At 34.2% G+C, this 21,700-nt stretch overlaps 1 protein-coding gene across 1 annotated transcript in view; it reads left to right on the forward strand.

The window, feature by feature from the left end:
* The first annotated feature begins 1,359 nt into the window (after positions 1-1,359).
* The window catches only part of LOC144443311 (tumor necrosis factor alpha-induced protein 8-like), a 42,964-nt gene continuing 22,623 nt past the window's right edge, over positions 1,360-21,700 (forward strand). Inside the window, exon 1 of the mRNA XM_078132755.1 lies at positions 1,360-1,507. Within this exon, the coding sequence (XP_077988881.1) occupies position 1,507 (1 nt within the window). The 5' untranslated portion in view covers positions 1,360-1,506. The remainder of the gene's footprint in view (positions 1,508-21,700) is intronic.

Raw genomic sequence — 21,700 nt, forward strand, 5'->3', positions numbered from 1 at the left:
GGTAAGGTCGTAACGTACATAAATTATTTGCAAGTTATCGGCATCGTATTTTATTACCATTTTCAAGAATACTATGGAAGGTTTACATTACGCCCACTGGACCATAGTTGCCAAAATATACTTCTTTGTAAACGCTGAGTATAAACTTTGTTGCAATAATTTTTACACCTAATTATATCAGTTGATGATCAAACAAGCCGTAAAGTTTCGATGAGAACATAATACCCACTTGTTATTTCAAACTGAAATTAATCAAATCGTACGGGAATCGCAATGTTTTTTTATATGTTGTAAATAAAAGTTTGTTATATGCGTTGTTAAAGAACGTATTATTTAATGAGCTAATCTATATATCATTATAATAAACTAGTATGATATTAAACTCTTTTCAGATTTTCTATTTTTTTAACTATCAAAGACGGCTACCATAAAATGTATAGAGAATATCTAAACTTATGTTTTGAAGGTTCATGATATACAAAAGAAATCATTCGTTTCGAAGAACTACCAGCAATTTTGAGCCTGCTAAGTGAATGTAGATTATACCCCCCCCCCCCCCGGTCATACAAATTAATCAAACAAATCAAACTATAAGCTATAAGACGTTTTACTTTTACTTTATAGCTGGTAGGCTATTAGCTTATAAATAAGCCTACATTTGTTGACAGGGATACTTCGTTTTTTACTGAGACTATCATAAAATGAGGGAGAGGGGAGGGGGACAGACAGACAGACGGACAGACATACATACATACATACATACATACATACATACATACATACAGACATACATACATACAGACAGACAGACAGACAGACAGACAGACAGACAGACAGACAGACAGACAGACAGACAGACAGACAGACAGACAGACAGACAGACAGACAGACAGACAGACAGACAGACAGACAGACAGACAGACAATGACGATTATACTTGGAGCATCAGAAGGTCTCTTTTTGCCACCAGTAAATCCCTCGCGCGAAGATAATGATGACTTGTTTTGGGATTACCGTTCAAGACCAGAATTCAATGCAGTATTAAATTTCCAAAAGTGCAGACGACAAAATCTGATTTGCTACAGCGCCACCAAACGTTTGAGCTATTTGGCACAGATCATTGTCGCAGACCGGTTTCCAAGCTTTCACCAATATAGATTTAAAGTGATCGACACCATGAAAGTTTACTTATCAAAAAGATTGCTGTCACACACATTCCCATAAATTCCTTGATACGATGAAATAGTCCCTCCAAACAATGTCAAAGAATACTTTGAGGTACGATGCTTTCAGCTCCAATGTTGTCTCCCCTATGAATAGTGTAAACACCAGTGACATCACGTCGCAGTTGTGGTTCTGGCATTGCAAACCTAGTTGGAGGGTACTCTCTGTGAACAGCTATTTATTCGTGTATTTCTGCGTAATTAGGTTACAACACCTGATAATCAACTCTTGGATAACCAAGGAAAGCTCTGGAGGTGTTCGGTGTCTGCGATTTGTGGGAATAGTAAGTAGAAACCATAAACAATACTGTAACACCATTTACTCTTCGCAACCTGTCCTGGGTTTCACACGTTGTGATATCTGATAGTGATTGAAACTCAAACTGTGTTACAAATACCATAATCAAATGATCATGTCTGTCTGATCTACGTCGTTACTTTATGTGTAATAATCACAGAGGTTGATGTGCAATGTTGTCAATATGTCGTTCATTGTTCTTTGCGTCCAAGAACGGTGAACGGTTGAATGGTAATGATGGAGGGTGTATATACTAAGTATAGAAACACAACGGACAGTGATAGTGTCTTGACTCAAGGCTAGTATTGCTTAAAATTGCACGGAACTAACATTACACGCACGTCTCTCCGGTCACTGTTGCGTTTGTAATTGTATATAGACTTAACATAAGAAAGTCTGTGTCGGAGAATGCGAGAAAAATCGATTGTCACAGCTATGCAGCCTTTTGCCCCTGGTAATTCGATTTGTATACATGTACACATTTGTATTCTTTTGTGAACTGTGTATAGACCGGGTATTTGTACATGGTGACAGTAATGTATTTATGAAAGAAAGTGACTTCTTAAAATTAAAATGTGTTAGTTGGTATAAAATATAATTGAACAATGTGCCTCTAATTAGGTCAGTGAGTATATATTTTCCCATTTTCAATATATGCAAAATCTGTGTGTAATGTATGCTGGTGTGTAGCCTGTATTTGGATACAGTATTGTGTCTACAAGTTAAATGTCTCCACTTCAGTGTCTTCCATTGTTGTTCAGTCCTGCTAAGAATACAACAAGCAGTTCTAGTTTACTAGTGCAAGTCAGCAAGACACAATAGAACAACATGTTCTTTCATGTTCTAAAGTACAAACAATTCCTTCCAAACCCATGTGTTGTTATCCAATTATCTAAGGAAGACCCTAAAGAACAATGTGTATTGAGAAGAGAATTCAAAACGAAATGAGGGCTGGGACAGTGTAATGGAAAGTGGTCTAAAGAAATAACTAGTCAACATGATGTGACTGCTCAAGCAGAAGAAAATTATAGCCCAGCCTGGAACTATACTGTTAAAGAAGTCATAAATGTACAGAAGCAATTCAAATTTAACAGCTTTCCTGTCAGCTGCCTAAATTGACAGGCTCACCCCAAGAATGGTTAATAAATTACTCCTGAGTGTTGCCTAGTTTTAAGAATAAAAGATGGCAAAGGGCAAATGCCTCAGTATGTGATGATTTCCCATCTCAAATAATGTGCCTGTTTTTGTCAGCTTCCCACAGCGTAAATTCAAGATTTTATGTATGAGTCGATCGTTAAAGTAATCACTTTGTTTGGGAGTTTAATGTCAGAAGGCTGGCATCCTCACAAAATGTCTAACAAATTATGACTACTGTGCTATGTGCATTCCAACCACCTTCCAGGTTACTACTACTCCTACTAGTCTGTTATGGAGTCACAGTCATGAAAAATTAACAAGCCTGTGAAGTCTACTGTCAACTGTTGATAAAAATAAAGAGGTGCAAGTCGTTATGATGTTTGAATGTCCATTTAGATAGGCAATTAAAATAACTTAAGAATTTAGTTTGACAAAGAACAACCATCATAGCTCATGATCACATAATAACTGTAGACATTTAGAGAGAATGGTCCTGATTGCTTGGTGGAAATGTACGTGACTGCAGGACATTGTGAATATTACAATGTATGTTATCGGTAATGTACCACAAAACATGTCAAAACAGTTTTGATTTTCATGCATCAACAGGGAGGTTTAGTTTGGAAGGTTAAGTGTAAAACCATGTCAGTACAAATGTAATGCATTTCAAGGGTTGTAGAATAATAAACCCTGGAGTCATTCCAGGGTCTGTGGTAGAATAAATTTATGGTGCCTGGTGTCTGATTCAAGTAGTAGAGTGGATAGGTGTAGGTTAAATGTTCAAATGTACAAGACTTAATAGTTCTCCATGTCACATATCAGGGATTTCTTTATTAAAGTGTGCATACAAACTTAACTATGTAGCTACATATTTCCCCTGCCTCTCACCTCTGAGTTTCTTAAACTGTTAATAGCATACAAACATTGTATACAGTCTGTTATTTCAATTCAATTAAAATATGTGTGCCCTCTAGGCTCTAAATAATATAGAAATCTCTTTGCTGGTGAAAGTAATGAAAACTTGGTTTTCTAGTTTGACACCCAGATTATAAGGAATAGGGACACCAAATTTGGGTATGTCAGTAGTGGTGTCTGGTGTGGTGTGCCAAATTGGGAGAGAGGGCCCACTGATTTCAACCAACATTTCTTGACCCTAAATACTATCATTTACTAAATGATCAATTCTTTCAATAGTTGCTCCCTTTTTTGTGTGTGAATATTTTTGAATGACCAACACCCTATGTAAGGAATAAACATCATTTGACATTTAAGGAAATGAAAACACTGCCACAGCCAAGTTGTCACAACAGGCAGTACCATAGGACTGACAGTGAAAACAAAACAATAGTAACATAGCAGCCAGTGTACTTGATTACTACCTTTGTCACTCTAATGTGAATCCACACAAACAAAAAGAATACATGAAGAGGAAATTAGTCTGAGCAGAGGCGACATATCTTGGCAAACAACACAAAAAGGATTGGTAAGGCAAATGTCCAGGAGACACCACTCACTCACTCTGGTATGCATGGTATGGTAGTTTAAAGAAAGGAGGTTGTACATATACATTCCACTAATAAAGACAGTGATTTGATGAAAACAAACTAAAAGTCTAGAATTATCAATTTCCTGTCTAAGTTAGACAGCGTGTTGATTTCTGTGCTTGTTATCCAAATGGCTGTCAAATATATGGTTAAAGTAGGATTATGGTAGGATTCAAACATGACGTCAGGGAACGCAGTCAAAATCACCAGTGTCATGATTTCATTATAATTGAACACAGTACATAGATTACAATTTACATGTCTTGTTCATGTTTCATAATCAAGTTTCACACTTCTACAGTCCCTCAGTCCGTACTACTTTAATCCTATGTGTAGCATGACCTTTTAACCCTCATTGGATACACTTTCTCTGTTCAGTGAAATTCTTGATTTTTTCATTACTTATATGTCACATTTTAACTTAATACTGTGGTTAATCAAAGCGTTAGTCGTCAGTAAATAATGTTTGTTATTTTAATTAAATCATACCAGATTTCTATTTGATTTAAAAAGAAACTCTACCTGCCTTTTGACATTTAATACATTTATATGTGTGAAGGAGTTGGACACAAAATGAAGTAGTGAATGATGTAGCTATCATATAATTATGAAAGCAGAAAGGGAAATCTTGATCTACTGTACATAATAATAACAGATTTACATGCAACCCTGTGACTCGTGAGTGTGTTTGAATCAGTGGTTTTGCTTACAGCAGTTTGTGGTTAGAAATGTACTTTACTACCCAATCATGTTACCAGGGGTCAATTACAGTTTAATGTATTACAGAATGTATGTAAATTTTGACATATTTGGCGCTTGTTTTCAGTGTCTGTTAGCATGCTAACAAAACCTTAGTAAAGACACTGAATGACTTTATTATAATGGTTATATAGTAAACATATCTACAGAAAAAGAAGGATAATGAAGGTATAGGTAAATGGAAATGAGGGACATTGGTATTCATATCCTGTGTTTTGCCAACAGCTAGGGACTACTTATTAACCTTTTCTACCACACTAGTGGTTTATTGTATTAAGATCAATCACCAGAATGTTTTTTTCTCATTATCCTTTTCCAATAATTTCAGACTACCATCTTCCACATGATAAAAAAATTGGAGATATGGAAAAAATAGTATGAAATAGATGTTGGTATCCATAGCTTTTTATTTGTACAACTACACAAAATCTGTAACTGAAAGCACACTTTTATTTTCCAAACCTTTTAGCACCAACAGACAAAGCTGAAAAGGGACTACTGGGGGAGCTATTATGCTGGATTCTCTCTGGATGTTGTCCATCTGTCCACTCACCTGTCCATTCACACCAATTTCATTAAACCTGGACATGACATACCATACTGGTCATATATATGTACTTCCAGATTTCTTTCACATTGCATACATACATACATACATACATACATACATACATACATACATACATACATACATACATACATACATACATACATACATACATACATACATACATACATACATACATACATACATACATACATACATACATACATACATACATACATACATACATACACACACACGCGCACACATACATACATACATACATACATTCATGTACATACATACATACATACATACATACATACATACATACATACATACATACATACATACATACATACATACATACATACACACACACACACACACACACACACACACACACATACATACATACATACATACATACATACATACATACATATATACATGTAATTATCTTGAAGTTCAAATTACTTTGGACTGAACGATGGCCCTAAATGTCTGAAAAAGTATACCATAGTATAGTATAGTACACTAGGTGGGGGATGTTGTCTGATGAAGACATGTAATGCATACATTCTAGACGCATTCCCTTTCAGAATTATTATCGCAAACTCTTCAAAGTGTGCCAGATTTCTCTGGTGTTCTAGCAGGATGTTATTGGTAAAGTTAAAACCCAGGGTACGGTCAGGTGACAACTATCTCCATGACTAGCACATTCAACTCTTCCTTTTCCCCCTCCCACATACCTCACATACAGAATACATAGTGATGTACTGGGAGATGTGTGCTGTATGTGGAGATATGTGCTGTATCAGGGATATGTGATGCATCTTGGAACTAGCAACAGATCTAGAGTAATCAGAACAGCAAGTTTGAACATATATTTATTAAATCATAGTACATAGTGGAAACAAATAGTTTTAATCAATTAAATGACATGTTATAATTTGTAAGGTCAAAAACAAGTGTTATATATCATAGAACAGAAAGTAAGGTTGCCGTAGTAATTTATAATGCCTCATTATAATTTGCATAATTCTTTTCTCCTTGGTTTGACAATTTTCATTGTAAAAAATTATATAAATGTCATTGGTTAGTAATTTTCTGCTATATAATAAAGAAATATTGTAAACTTTATGTCATTAGATAGTCAATTTATTTCTAAAAACCACAGGGTGCATTAATTCTTTAGTTACCAGCATTTCTGGTAAGCCCAGGTTTCACGGCTGGTTCTTCGCAGGACGGCAAAGGAAGGGACGACTTACTCCGTCCAGGGTCCAGCAGTGTATTATATTGTGTGTATTAAACTTGACTGTCTAATGGGAATAGATAGTGGAATGAAATCAATGCATTGGTTTATGTGAAGTGTAGTAAAAACCAACCCTTTTAATTATGATACTCAGACAGAGTACTCAAATGAACGTACATAGCACCACATATACATGTGTACACTATCATTAATAAATCTAATGGAAATCAATTATACAAGACTACATGGACATATATATGTACATTTGCTGGACATTTCCCAGTGGAATTTCACTTTTAATCATCCACTTCACAGTAAATGTCGCGACTAGTTCAGATAATGAATTAAAATGTATGTCCTCCATGGTTTACTTGCATTTCAAGTGCTGTAGCCTTGACAAGTTCAGACTTCAGTGAGCAGATGATAAGGTTGACATGAATGCCATCGTCTTCAAATTATAAAATAACCCCTTCCTGCCATTGTCACAGCATACATAAAATTGGAAATGTAATATTCAAATATTCATACATTTTTATATTTATACTGCTGAGAATGTCAATAATCATTTGTAGGTCAATTGTGTAATTAATTAATTATGTATTGGATTGAGGTTTTTAATGAGAATCATTTCCATGGCAAGTAATAACATTCCAGTACCTATCGTGTTTGAATTTCCATCAAAACAATTATGACTTTGGATAAAAATATCAGATTTTGCATTCTTTAGTTACCCACAATCCAGACTTTACTGTTTATGTATTAATCATGAAATATTTGTTTGATGGTTTTCTTATCAACTGTAGAACATAATGTGTTAAAACAAATATTTGCAATCTGATAAATTTGTGTGTTGTTTGAAATGTATACATTTCATAGTACTTTGCTGTAGTCAGGCCATGGTATATAACCATGGTGCTGTATATTGCTGGAACAAAGTCAAGATAGAAAAGGATAAATAGAGTGTATCTAGCCCAGAGTCTTGGCTGTTTGACACAGCACAATGGGTTGTCAGTGTTCTAGCTATCAAGCCAAAGAGCCAAGTCTCTGGGCTAGATTTTATCAGACATATAACCATTGACATTCCTATCATTATGGCAAACTTAAGAAAAATAACCCTGAATGTTTGAATCTAGTTTTTCAGTGAAGACATAGGTATTGAATAAGATCATTACAAGTGTATTTTGTTCAGGGCCAACTTTTCTGTTTACATGTAGTCTGCCAGACAACACTTTATCAAACCCATATTTGAATTCTAATGTGACATTAGCCTTTAAGATATGGAAACAACGAAGTTGGGATTTTATACATGGAGATACATACATGTACACATTGTCTATTGAATGCACATTTAGTGAAGAAGCTAACTGAGTGCTTGCTGTCTGTCTTTATATAAGTGTGTAATTAAAAGAAATAATCAAATAAAGAAATTACTTGTAGTAGTCCAAGTTGTTTCAGGCATGAGATGGGCAACTTAATGGCTAAGTCTATTATGAAGTCCATTGTTAAAAGTGGAACATACATGTAGCATACTTTAAAGAAAGGATGAGTTACTGAAATAAGGAGAAAGAATATTGGTTTATCATCAGTCAAATATACATGTACCATGCTTGCAGGTTATAGTTGGAGAGGCTGAAAATTTTGTGTAGAGATATTTTAATTAAGTGTGGATTAAGTATGATTGCTACAAATCCATGATGTGTGCACGAATTGAAAAGTCACATTGAGCACAGATGATTCAGATGTAAGACTTTCAACTCTATCAAGAGACAAATCTAGACTCTGTATTGGCAAAAAGCCAATATATATACTGTGTATAATTATATCATCTATTTTGCTGTCATATGAGGTACATGTTGGCAAATGAATTTTGTCAAGCAGCAAGTTACTGTTCCTGCTGTGATCATTTTCAAGCTGAGTGGTATACCGATAGTCTGGCACGTGTATAAAAACATTCCTTCATGTGTTAGCAGCATCCTTCACATAGTGAGTAAGTGGTATAGGATTTCTCATTTACCCTGTAATAGGTTTTTCATAGGTCTACTAATGAATTATGGATACATATATAATAGAAATTGCTCTGCTTCCAGTATGACCCCTAATGACATAACGTATGCATGCATTTACTAGCTATGAAAACACAGATCTGAGCTGAACATTGAACTAAATAAAAGAACAGAAATGAACATTCCTCATAGACTTACAAATTCAATTCTATGTTTGACCCATGAAAAAATCAAGAATTTGTCTGAGGAAAGTCATTTATATGTATTCACACAACATATATATTCTCTATGAGAACACCCACATTTGTCCTTTCATCTTTCTGGTTGAATGCACAATTGAGAATGTCTCCAAATTAAATATTGTTTGCAAATATTCTCAGATATTTGGGTGATTAATCCAACAAGCTTTTACTTTGTAATTCTAATTCTAATTTGACGATACATATATATATACGCACACACACACACACACACACACATATAATTATACATACATACATACATACATACATATATAGAATTCTAATTTGATGATATATATTTAATAGCAGATTGATACTCACCGTATATATATATATATATATATATATATATATATATATATATATATATATATATATATATATATATATATATATATATATATATATATATATATATATATATATATACACACACACACACACGGTATATGGACATATTACTTCAGATGACATCTGAAAGAAATATCATCTGCAGTCATTGATTTTCATCAATTTCCTTGTTCAAATTCAACTTACAAAATCTCAGTAAATTTAACAAAAATACTTTTAAAAAAAATATTATCAAATTATGATTTTAAAATATTGTATTTTACTGTTAATTCTCAGTACCCGAAATAGAATATTACTGCCTCATAAAAATAATGAACATTTGATTTCTTGGTTGACACCATAACTTCCACTCCACACGCTTCACATGCATTACTCTAGGCACACATGAGAATAAGTCAACATTCTTGTTTTATTTGACCCTCCAGTTCGAGATACAAAGAATATGCAGGTACCAAGAATTACCCAGTATAATAATAACAATAATAATAATAATAATGTTAGTTCTTATATAGTGCTTTCCCACTTTGTGCTAAAAGCACTTTACAATTATTACTCTGGCTTGGATCTATAGCAGCACAACTGCCCATAATACTTCCTCAACTCCCTGGAGAGCATACAATCCATTGCAGCCTTTATAAGTGCATAGGATTAAAGCATTCACATTGCAACCTCTATCCTACCAGGTCCCCAATTATACAGCTGGGTAGAGTGAGCCACAGTCATGGTTCAAATCTTGCCCAAGGACATTAGCCTCTTCAGAAACAAACGGCAGCGACAGGGCTTGAACCTGCAACCTGCAGATTCCAAGCCGGCAACTCTAACCATTCGCCCATCATCACTAGACTCTACTTTTATACAATGGCCGTTTAGTCTTCCTCAACTCCCCAGGGAGCATTCAATCCATTGCAGCCTTTATAAGTGCATAGGATTAAAGCATTCACATTGCAACCTCTATCCTACCAGGTCCCCAATTATACAGCTGGGTTCACTGAGACACAGTCATGGTTCAAATCTTGCCCAAGGCCTTTAGCCACTCAGAAACAAACAGCATCGATGGGGCTCAAACCTACAACCTGCAGATTTATTTAAATCTAGTAGCATACTAGTTATATTTATGTTGTCGGATATCTTCAACTGTATTACTTTACCATATAGCCAGTATTAATCCTGACAGCCTGGCACACCATGTATATTCATCGACTTATCAGCATAAATATGACATGTTTAATGCATGTAGCTGTACTATCATTAATCATTCTAGTGATGTGATGAGTGTATTTGTGTGAAGTGACAGAGTTGACCCACATTGCAGTAATCTAGTGTACAGAGTCAGAACAATTATCAGAGTGACAATTTGCTTCCAAATTATCATAACCATGCGAGTCAGTTGGATAGTTTTCTATTACAACAGAGAATATGCTACCAAATTACAGTATCATAATCTCAGAAGTCAGTAGGACTGTAATGGTTTATGTTACAACAGAGAATGTGCTACCAAATTATCTCCACAGAAATCAGTAGGACTGAAATGTTTTATGTTATAACAGAGAATGTGCTACCAAATTACAGTATCGTAATCTCAGAAGTCAGTAGGACTGAACTGTTTTATGTTACAACAGAGAATGTGCTACCAAATTATCACCATAGAAGTCAGTAGGACTGAAATGGATTGAGAGAATATGATAATGTATACAGTACAATTATTGTAACTGCGGCCATGACAGTCAGTTTGGCTATTATGTTTTTGTTGGACCACCAAATTATCATAGTGCACCAGAGACTTACTGTAATTGGTTATCTGACATATACCATCCTCTGACTTTCTGATGACAAACTCAAGCCAATCTCTTGACTAAAATTATCATGATTGGCCAACAGGAGTCATTAAGTGTTAATTTTAAACCAATGCTCTGAGAGGATATGCTGCCCAGTGATATCATCATTCATAGGTGCTAGGCAAAGGAATCTGTAGGCTTTATCTTTGACATGTTTTCTGCTGTCATGGCTTTATTATAATCATATTATACCACAGCAATACAGGCTGTATTAATGTGTTATATATGAGAGAACATGCTATTTATAACCACAGCAGTAACCTGGGATTTTTTTGTTTTTAAAATTTAGAATGTGTTGCCATATTTTAATATTCATATTAAGTAATGCAGTCACAATGTCAAGAATGTTTTGTGTTACATGATTGAGATATTCATAATGTACTTCTGTGTTTATCAAAACATCAGCAGTCCCTGGTTGACCATAATGAGGAAAGCAGCATGATCAACAAGCATGTGCTATATGTACTTTGTGTAAGCATAGTGTGAGGATAAACATGCCTGATGGTTCAAATGATCAGGAATCACTTGAGAAGAGAGATAACACCTAGGCAATTAGAGAATAGCATATTGCAATTATTGAAATGTTTTTGATAGTCAAGTAAAGCCTAATTTCCAATAGAATTATGACTATATTATATCTTTTGATAATCTTGGTTGTAAGTCTGAGAAATGTGACTTGAATGTATACTGTACAGTACATGTTAGTCTACAAACTAGACGTGTGCACTCGTTTTCTACAATCTCTCCAATGTATAGTCAAATGGCTTTCTTAATATAGCATGACATTCCATTCTTACCACCACCAACAGCAGTAGTTTAATGCTATTGGAGAGTTGACATCAACACAATGACAATGTTAATGATTGAGAGGAGGTAGCCCAGAGAATGGCTTGAAAATGTCACTCACCAGAACACTCTCTATCCAATATTTCAAGTCAGATACTATTAGACAGTTTCATGGGCTAGAGAGAAGGCATCATTGTTGCTGAAATCATGCTTGTTGATGATTTCAGTGATCCCCTTCCTGAATTGTAAATTAATTGTGTACAGAATGACGACGCAACACACTTGATATTTTGAAAGATTTGATGTAACTGAAATATCCAAAAACATAAACAAGGTTAGAGGTGATGTAACTGAAATACACAAAAACATAAACAAGGTTAGATATGATGTTACTGAAATACACAAAAACATAAGATTAGATTTGATCACCAAATCCGAAAGAGAGGTAAACCATATCCTGAACCTTGCGATTCAAAACATTCAAAACAAAAAAACAATGAGGCAAATTTTGTCAGTACAGATGTTGTTGAAACTTGATATTTACAGGTTAAGAAGCCATCCATGAAATTAGGTTAGCATTCTAAATGGGGTCAATTTGCTTACATTTTTTATGAATACAGAGTATGTTATCCTAACATATATACCATAAAAGTTTGTTATTTTTGTCAACCAATATTGATTTTTATTCATGTAGATTTGTAGACAACCAACTAATATAATGATAGTGTTATTCACAAAGTAGGTATAATGTATTTGTGTATATGTGCATATACCTTGCTGTTTTGAATAGCAGTAATTTGTTGTGTTCACATTTAAATGTTTGAAAGGGTGGAGTTTCCCACTTGGAGCATTATTATTTAGTCATTATATCATTTTTCAGAAGTTTTTCATGCTGTTACTAAAATAACTAATACAAATATGTGCAAAACCCATTAGCTTCAAGTTTCAGAAAATGTTTTTTAAAAATTTGTTGAAATCTTTAATTTACATATTTCTTTTGAAATGCATGTCATGAATGGTGAATACTCGTCTGAGCAGACACAGTGTATCTTACAATTACATGTAGATAGTAGATCAAAGGAAAAACTATCAAATGAACATACTTTTGATTTTGGGTGATAAAAAAGCACCTTGGTAACTTATTCAACTTTGAAATCTTGTAAAGAAGCCCTACTGTACATGTGTTCGGCCATTTTCAGGGGGATTTCCTACAAGGGTTCATGGGAAAACCTCTAGTGATGACATCAATACTGTAATCTCTCTGTTACGATTAATGTGTTGTCCTTGTTTTCACTTTCATGTCTATATTTAAGAAAAGATCACAGTCATGCTATAAGCGCAGTTAAAAATTTATTTGAACATTTTTTAGCAATATATCAGTACTTGGTGTAAATCACACTACACAGTATCTAGTATAGATTGAAAGAGTTATCGGTTTGCTTGTGTCACCATGCATTGCATTGGAATGCAAACAACAATGAAGCTTTCAGTCTTATATCTAGTAATGTATTCATCTTTCATTCAAAGTTCAAACTAAGGTTAAAGGTCAGGATGTTTTCTTTTGAATGAAGTGGAGTAGTATTGCTGAAATGGGACCTATGGCCTATGCTTGTACATTGTAACATATGTACGTGACAGATCTAATGAACAGCATCTCATACAATCTCTAAGGAAGGACTGAAGAACAAAGACAATTTTATTTCCACCTTATACATGATAATGACCCATCATATTAACCCATGGGTTTTAACAAATTGTAATTGCTTTCAAAGGAAACATTGAAGAACAAGTGAAGTTCTACTTTTCACCTTGTCTATACAGTAACTGCATAATCCCCATTAGACCTTGCTTTTTAAAAAGTCATTGCATGCATGTACAGAGGAAGCACTGATGTCAAGAACAAGGGAGGTTTTAGAGTAGAATTAGATGTTATTCCCAATATGATTATCTTTCTTCATTCAGCCAAGGAAAATATGAGTGACCTAAGGGGCCTTTGTCACCAAGCGTGGATAGACTCATAGTGATAAAACCCTTAGGTCAGGATTATTTTCTGGCTGAATGAAGAAAAATAGTCTAAAATAACATGATTATACCAGCACCAGTAATATCAAAGTGAAAGTAGAGGCAATTTTGAACATTTTGATTCATATTTCAAACAAAGCAGAACCAGTGATGTACATACACGTTGTCATGACATAGATGTACGTTGTCGTGATGTAGAAGTACCAGGGTATAAATTCCATATTTTTGGCTTGTGCATGGTATAACTATAGTATAAGTCACCTTGTACATATACATCATTCACCTCAACTCCATTATTATAGATCCTTGGTTTTCAGAACATCCTGTCATGTTATCTATTGATTCTGAAGAACAAAGGAAATGTTACTGTCACCTTGTACATGACATACATATACAGGTATACAGGTATACAGGTATAATTCTGATTTTAGGCCTTATTTAGGCCTCTGATATCAGATCAGGGTTAACTATTAGTCGTATATAAATGGATTAATCTCATATACATTTTATTATGGTGTATGCCATTAAATCCTGGTTACATGTCTAATGTTCTCTTGCTCTGGATTCAACATTTCAGTTGGTCATGTGACTTGTCACGACTGACTTCCAATGACAGGTGACTTTATGAAGACCAAGTGATTTTGTGAAAATTATATTCAGACAAAGAAATACTACTGGTAGTAGATGTATTCTGTAATTGTGGGTTTTGTCAATTCTAGCCAGCCATAACATATAAATATTAGTTGGGAAGATACTTAGATCGGCTGTGTTCTAGCCAGTCATAACCTATAGTTGAGAGAAAATACTTAGATAGGCTGTGTTGGGGCATCCTCATGCATCGGCCTTAGAGAAGACAATGAGGATGAGAGTGGAGCAATGCAACTTTTATTTTATAAATCCAAAATCCAAAAGAAATTACCTAATGTATTCATTTGTCGTCCATATGGCAACTTTAGAGTTTTTCTCTTTGTAATAAAATGAGATTGTGTCTTTCTTTTTGTCATACCAAATATTAAACTAGGCAATTAGGTGCTTATCAAAAAATAAATTTGCCTTAGTAAGAGCAATCAGTCTTGTATAAACTAAGCAATTAGTATTATACATGTATACATTTTTGACAGCTGATCCATTAACTATAAGGATACCTTGGGGCATATCTATAAACAACTGATAACCTACTATAAAGCAATCCAGGTTATCAACCTATCTGCTATGGGAAATGAAGAGAGAGAAAACTGTTGGTGATGTTGACAAAAAAATAAGTAAAAATGTATTCGACAGATGGTTGTGTATACCCTAAAGCAAGGTTTGAAAATGTACATACATACATATTATGTACATACATACATACCCTACCGGTACATACATACATGCATGAATGCGTGCATGCATTCACGCATGCACGCACACATGCATACATGCATACACACACACACACACACATACATATACCTACATACATACATACATGCATCTCTATGTATATGATCAGCATACTTAAAATCACATCGAAGTACATGATTGTATGTATAAGTCATGCAAAGGTTATTGACTGGCAACAGTTCATTAGTTGTTGAAATATGTATGATTTAAAATGACAGATAGCTATTAAACTTAGCAATTGTTGGAGTAGATATGTAGTGTCAGCAGTAATAGCATGCTTTGTACAAGTGGTTTCCAAGCAGCTCAGCTCATGTACCGTGGGCTATTCATTCCATAGGTGAAATTTTAATGATAAATTTCAAAATGTGGTTTCTACTGGGATCAGTGGTACATGTACAAGGTAGATACAATGTACTGAAGATGAAGATGTCAAGTATAATCTCTTGCTTTAGGGTTGTTTCTACATGTCACTATACATGTATAGTCAAGTATATATGTGTGTATGCTGATTTAACCTGTAAAAGATTGACAATGTACATTCAGTGGTTTTGTGTGAATTAAGCCAGGGTAAACTTTGTAGGATCAGTGAACTAGACAGAATGATTCGTGGCAACTTATATCCGATTACTGTGTAGAATACTGTACCACAGAAGGTGTAGGATTACCATGATGGTAGAAATGTCTGTCTTGTAGGATTATGTTTTACTGCATGTTTATGTATTGAATACATTCACGAGGGATTGGAATTGTACACTCCTTCAGCATGTTCAGTTCTTTCTAGTTTGGAAATATCTCCCAAAAGTTGTAAACCGTTTTGCTTCAGTAAAGAAACAACCATGATGGCTGTTGTTAGTGTAAGATAAGGCTAAAAATCATTGGCTCAGTAATCCTTGGATGGACTTGTTATGTCAAACAGATTTTCTACACATATTTGTCATCTCTGGGTTCAAGTAAAGATTATCTTTTCCAACTCAGTTTGTGTCTGTGGGCTGATTATCACAGTTAAATTCTTGCCTCTAGGATAAATCTGTCCAGTAATATTTTATGTTATGCTAGATCAGAATAGAACAAAAATCCTTCAAAATGTTTCACTTGGCCAGTGTGTGGTTATCAGTGGTTTGAACCCAACATACACATACATGTACACACCCACACATCCCACTCATGCATACACACAGACATATAATATACATATACATACACACCCACACATGCATGCACACTCACACTGACTCATACACACACAAACACACATGTACATGTTAGAATTTGTCCCTTTTGAAAGTCGGTTAATTCATTTCGTCTAGGCATCTTTCTGTCATTTATGTAAACAATAACAGCTGGCTGACACCTACTAAGGTCATCCAACGTAAATAAATACTTTACATGTAAATTTTAGGCGCCGGTCTTTTGAAAAGTGCGCGGAAATGCTGAAATAAGCCTGTCAATCAAGTATTTAAATGAGCAATATCGGGTGATAATGTATGCAAATGATATGCAAATGAGAGGAACATCATATATCTTAACAATGGAACATTACCTGCATTCAAAATGACGCTCAAATAGTATCGAATGATACAATTTTGTCAAAAGAAAAATGATACAAATTGGGTTAAAATAAAGGTGTCAAACTTTCAAAATGCATTCATTCCGTGTTTATACATCAGTGAACATATTTACCCATGTATATTACGATGTCGACATGGTGTGACAATACTTTCTGTCGGTAGTGTACATACATACATTTGTACACATATACAATTAATGCATAATATGATCATACCTTTAGGTGATTTGAATGGTTATTCAGATTTATTGCAAGTTAAATTATTAAAAGTCAATTGTGTAATAACCAGAGAGAGTGGGTGAATGAGTGAGTGCAAGAGGAAAAGGAGGAAATTAAAAACATGGCATTCATTCAGATGTTTATGACAAGTACATAAAGTAACATCTACATCAAGCTGAATGTAGACTGCTAATGAAATGTTGTATCAGACAAAAGCAATTTGTTTCTCATTTGATTTGTTATACAGGAGAAGGAAGAAATAAAAACATGCTTGTTTGTGATTTCAACACATCTTTGAACATAAACTTGTTGAAAGAAACAAACTCCGGCTTTGTCTTGCATGTGATTTTATATATGAACATAGATGTAGCTTATGAAAAGAGAATAAATCTAACCATGTTGATTATATGAATTCAATATGGCAACATGTGTATGACTCTATGAGTACGAGATAATGGGAAAGAAAGTTGTTAATTATAAATTCACACGTTAGTATGGTCGACATAATGAATGTAAATTGTGAATTGAAACTTACTATACATAATACAAATGTATGCATAACTTTTATAAAAGTCCAGAATATTTCACTGAAAATAAACAATTATACAGAGTGTAAATAATTCATCATTTGAACTTGCAGAATTATATTATTAATATTATGTACCAAAACATATAGCAAAAAAGTGTTATTGTCACTATTCTATTGAATTGACATGGTCCTAATGCCAATAAGATTTAATTTAGCATTAAAACATGTAATGTACCTGTGCAATTGTGTTCAAGGTGCTCAACAGATATTTCACTACTAGTAAATTGTTTTGTCATGAATAACAGCCATGTTTTTTTTCACTAAGGATTTAAAAGCTTAGTGCCAGGAGCATATGTGGTAAAATTTACAGACATTTGACTGCAATATTGGAAAGGAACCCTGGTAAAATTCAAGAGGAGCAAACATAGAATTAACTTATTTGCATGAAACCATAATAAAAACATATTAGGTACTGCTGATTGTATTCACAAAATTGTCTCTGCTTTTATTGCATATAACCAAATAATCATGGTTCATTTGTCAATATGATTATATTGTCTGTATATAAATCAGATTTAATTTTCATGTTTCTTTTCATGAATATTTGTTGTTATTCAACAGTGGCTGAATTACAAAATATTGACACATTGCTTCAATTTTCACCTTGAGATATTTTGGTTAATCTCCCACAGAGGCCTACTAGCATGGGTTCCGTAGGTCGTTCATCTATGTGTCCGTGCGTGTCTGTCCATCCATCCATCCTTCCATCCATGATGTCATTTCTCAGACATCATATAACTTGGTAGCCATATTTGTAGTAAAAAATCATGATTTTCTGCATAACTCAGAAACTGTACTACTTGGAAACTCAATTCAAGTGTCTACCCCATATTATTAGGTGTAAGATTTCTTTTAAGACCTTGACTTAGCCTTTCAGGATCATTTATCAAAATCATGACTTAATTCTTGCATATTGCAGAAACTTCATCATTATACTTATAGTACCAATATAAGATGTCACCTTTCTGCTGATATGACCTTTTTGTTTGTATCTTTATCATATTTGACCCTGAGTTTTACTTTCTGAGTCAATATTTAAGAACCAATCACAATTAAGACAAAAGTTAAGTACTTTAGGGAGACTTGACCTGAATGATCCTGTCAGTGTTTCCACTTAATAATATGCTCAACCTGAGTGGTTACATAAGTTGTCTAATGGTTTTACCTTTCAGACTAGAGGGAGTAACTGTGTCTGCATGAAGACTTGTGTATACTATAGTATCAATCACAGCAAACAATTGTAATATGGAGTGCCCACCACAACAGACATTCACTCCACATGTAATACTGTCAGCATGTAAGCAACTGTAATATGGAGTGCCCACCACAACAGACATTCACTCCACATGTAATACTGTCAGCATGCAAGCAGCTGTAATATGGAGTGCCCACCACAACAGACATTCACTCCACATGTAATACTGTCAGCATGTAAACAATTGTAATATGGAGTGCCCACCACAACAGACATTCACTCCACATGTAATACTGTCAGCATGTAAGCAATTGTAATATGGAGTGCCCACCACAACAGACATTCACTCCACATGTAATACTGTCAGCATGTAAACAATTGTAATATGGAGTGCCCACCACAACAGAAATTCACTCCACATGTAATACTGTCAGCATGCAAACAATTATGATATGGAGTGCCTGTAATATGGAGTGCCCACCGCAATAGACATTCACTCCACATGTAATACTGTCAGCATATAAGCAACTGTAATATGGAGTGCCCACCACAACAGACATTCACTCCCCATGTAATACTGTCAGCATGTAAGCAACTGTAATATATAGATATTTCAGACAACAGCAAGTATAGCACAGTAATATTTATTTTTTTTAAACTGAAAAAAAGCTACTCAATGTATTAGTGTAAAATAATATTTGAACTGCGTTACTATTTGTCATAATTATGAGCTGCTAGCTGAACTCACTTTCAAATACAGATCAAACAGATCTGTGAATCGCTAAAAGCTGCTGGGTTTTAAACTATACTGCTATCAAGTAGAATCAAATGGCAATACGTTTGTATTTCAACCAGTAAAGTGCATTTTTTAAATGTGATTAGTACTTTTTGCAGTGGTGATGTAAATCTTTGTCAAACACAGCTGTCTTCTAAAGTATGTAGTATTATGCTATGAGTACATATCTCATACAGTTTATGGTACGTGCCAGTGTTATGCTATTGAAAAAATACATTGAAATAATTGGTTTGCTTACAATGATTTTTTGTATCACATTCATCCAGGCCATCGATTCAGATCATAGTATGAAATGTTGTATTTGATTAAAATTGAAAGCATCTGCATGTATGGTGTGGGTTTTAGTTGATGTAGTCAATATATATATGAAAGCTACATATACATCTATGCTTTGTGAAAATCTGAGACCAGTTATGTACAATATTAACAAGAATTGGTTTTTTTCTAACCACATTTTATCATGTCTGTACTACTTTAGTCTATATATCATAAAAGTTTTATTACACCAAACGTTTCTACTTTGGTTGTATGGGGACATGCATAGGTGGAGCTTAAGTGTCTGGTTCACACACCCTCTCCAAGTGCCTCTGTCCACAAACTCATATTTTCACTAGACATCCTGAATTATAACAAGTGTAGGTTAGGTAAATAATGAAGGGTACTTTGATGGGTGGAGCTTCCAAGGATATTGAAATACTCTCAATGTTGCCTATGGTCAGTGTTGTTACCAAATGCTGGTCAGTAGCTGGTGTCAGTCAGTACTACATTGTAGTTTTAAAACACAGAAAAAAGTAGATTCCTTAAATGTAAAGTGTTACAAACAATAAGCATAGTACATGTTAGTGATAGCGGCGGAGGTATGAAATGAGTATAGCCCCAGCAGACATATATCATTATATGTAGGTATCATGAGGTACATTTTTGTCATAGTTATGTAGCTCTAACTTTAGTGTAAGTGAGGTATAGTAACCCCAGCAAACAATGGTAATTATATGAAATGACTAGCCCAACAAACAATAGGCATTATGATGATAATTATTCATGAGTGAGTGATTATAAAGAGACTCCATGAAATGACTAACCCCATTAACTTCATTGAATCCATGTCACCATAACAGCAAATTTTATGGATATTGATGACTAATGACCTGGTGAGATCATGGTGTTCACATACTGTGATGTTGTTATACCTGTTCATGTACATACACATACACATACACATACGCATACACAGTCATACACATATGCAGTTGTAAATAGTCACATTCAAATAACCAAAATTATATGTAGTGTTTATATATTACATTATTAATTTTGCAGAAGGTAATATTTGTAATATTCTCTCTCCTTCATTCTTCTGGAATGCGGTTTGTCACCATTTATCCTCTGTAAATATCTGACCATGTCAGTCATATCAATCAAGACTGAGATTATTAAATAAATATTTTTTTTTTGTGAATGCATCTTTTATGGAAAATGACAAAAAATATGAGTTACAGAGTGTGTGTTAAATATACTTAATTTATGAGTACATTGTTTTCTAATGTTCCAAAAAAGTAAAGTCAAAATAAAGTGTAATTTTACACCAGTAAGCTGGTACCTATAAAGATAATGCATCATGTGACCTGTTTTCTATACCTTTTCATATAGTTTTGATGTGCCTTTAGTTGAAAAGAGTACCCAATGAATATCTACTATAATTCATAGTTGCAACAAATTGATAGTAAAATTCATATAATTGTATTTGTCACCCAGCTATTCCATTCACCCAATTGTATTATATGTATATGGTATTAATAGGTCATTTTGTTTTGCCTACCAGCTTAAATTTATCCTGATCATCAAGTGCGGAGAAACACTTTTTGTAGAAATTACCTTTAAAAGTCAATGAGTTGATCACAAATAATGAGTTCTTATTCAGTTTGTGCAATGAAATACAACATGTAGAAATT

This window comes from Glandiceps talaboti, chromosome 12 (genome assembly GCF_964340395.1).
Source record: "Glandiceps talaboti chromosome 12, keGlaTala1.1, whole genome shotgun sequence".
NCBI lineage: Eukaryota > Metazoa > Hemichordata > Enteropneusta > Spengelidae > Glandiceps > Glandiceps talaboti.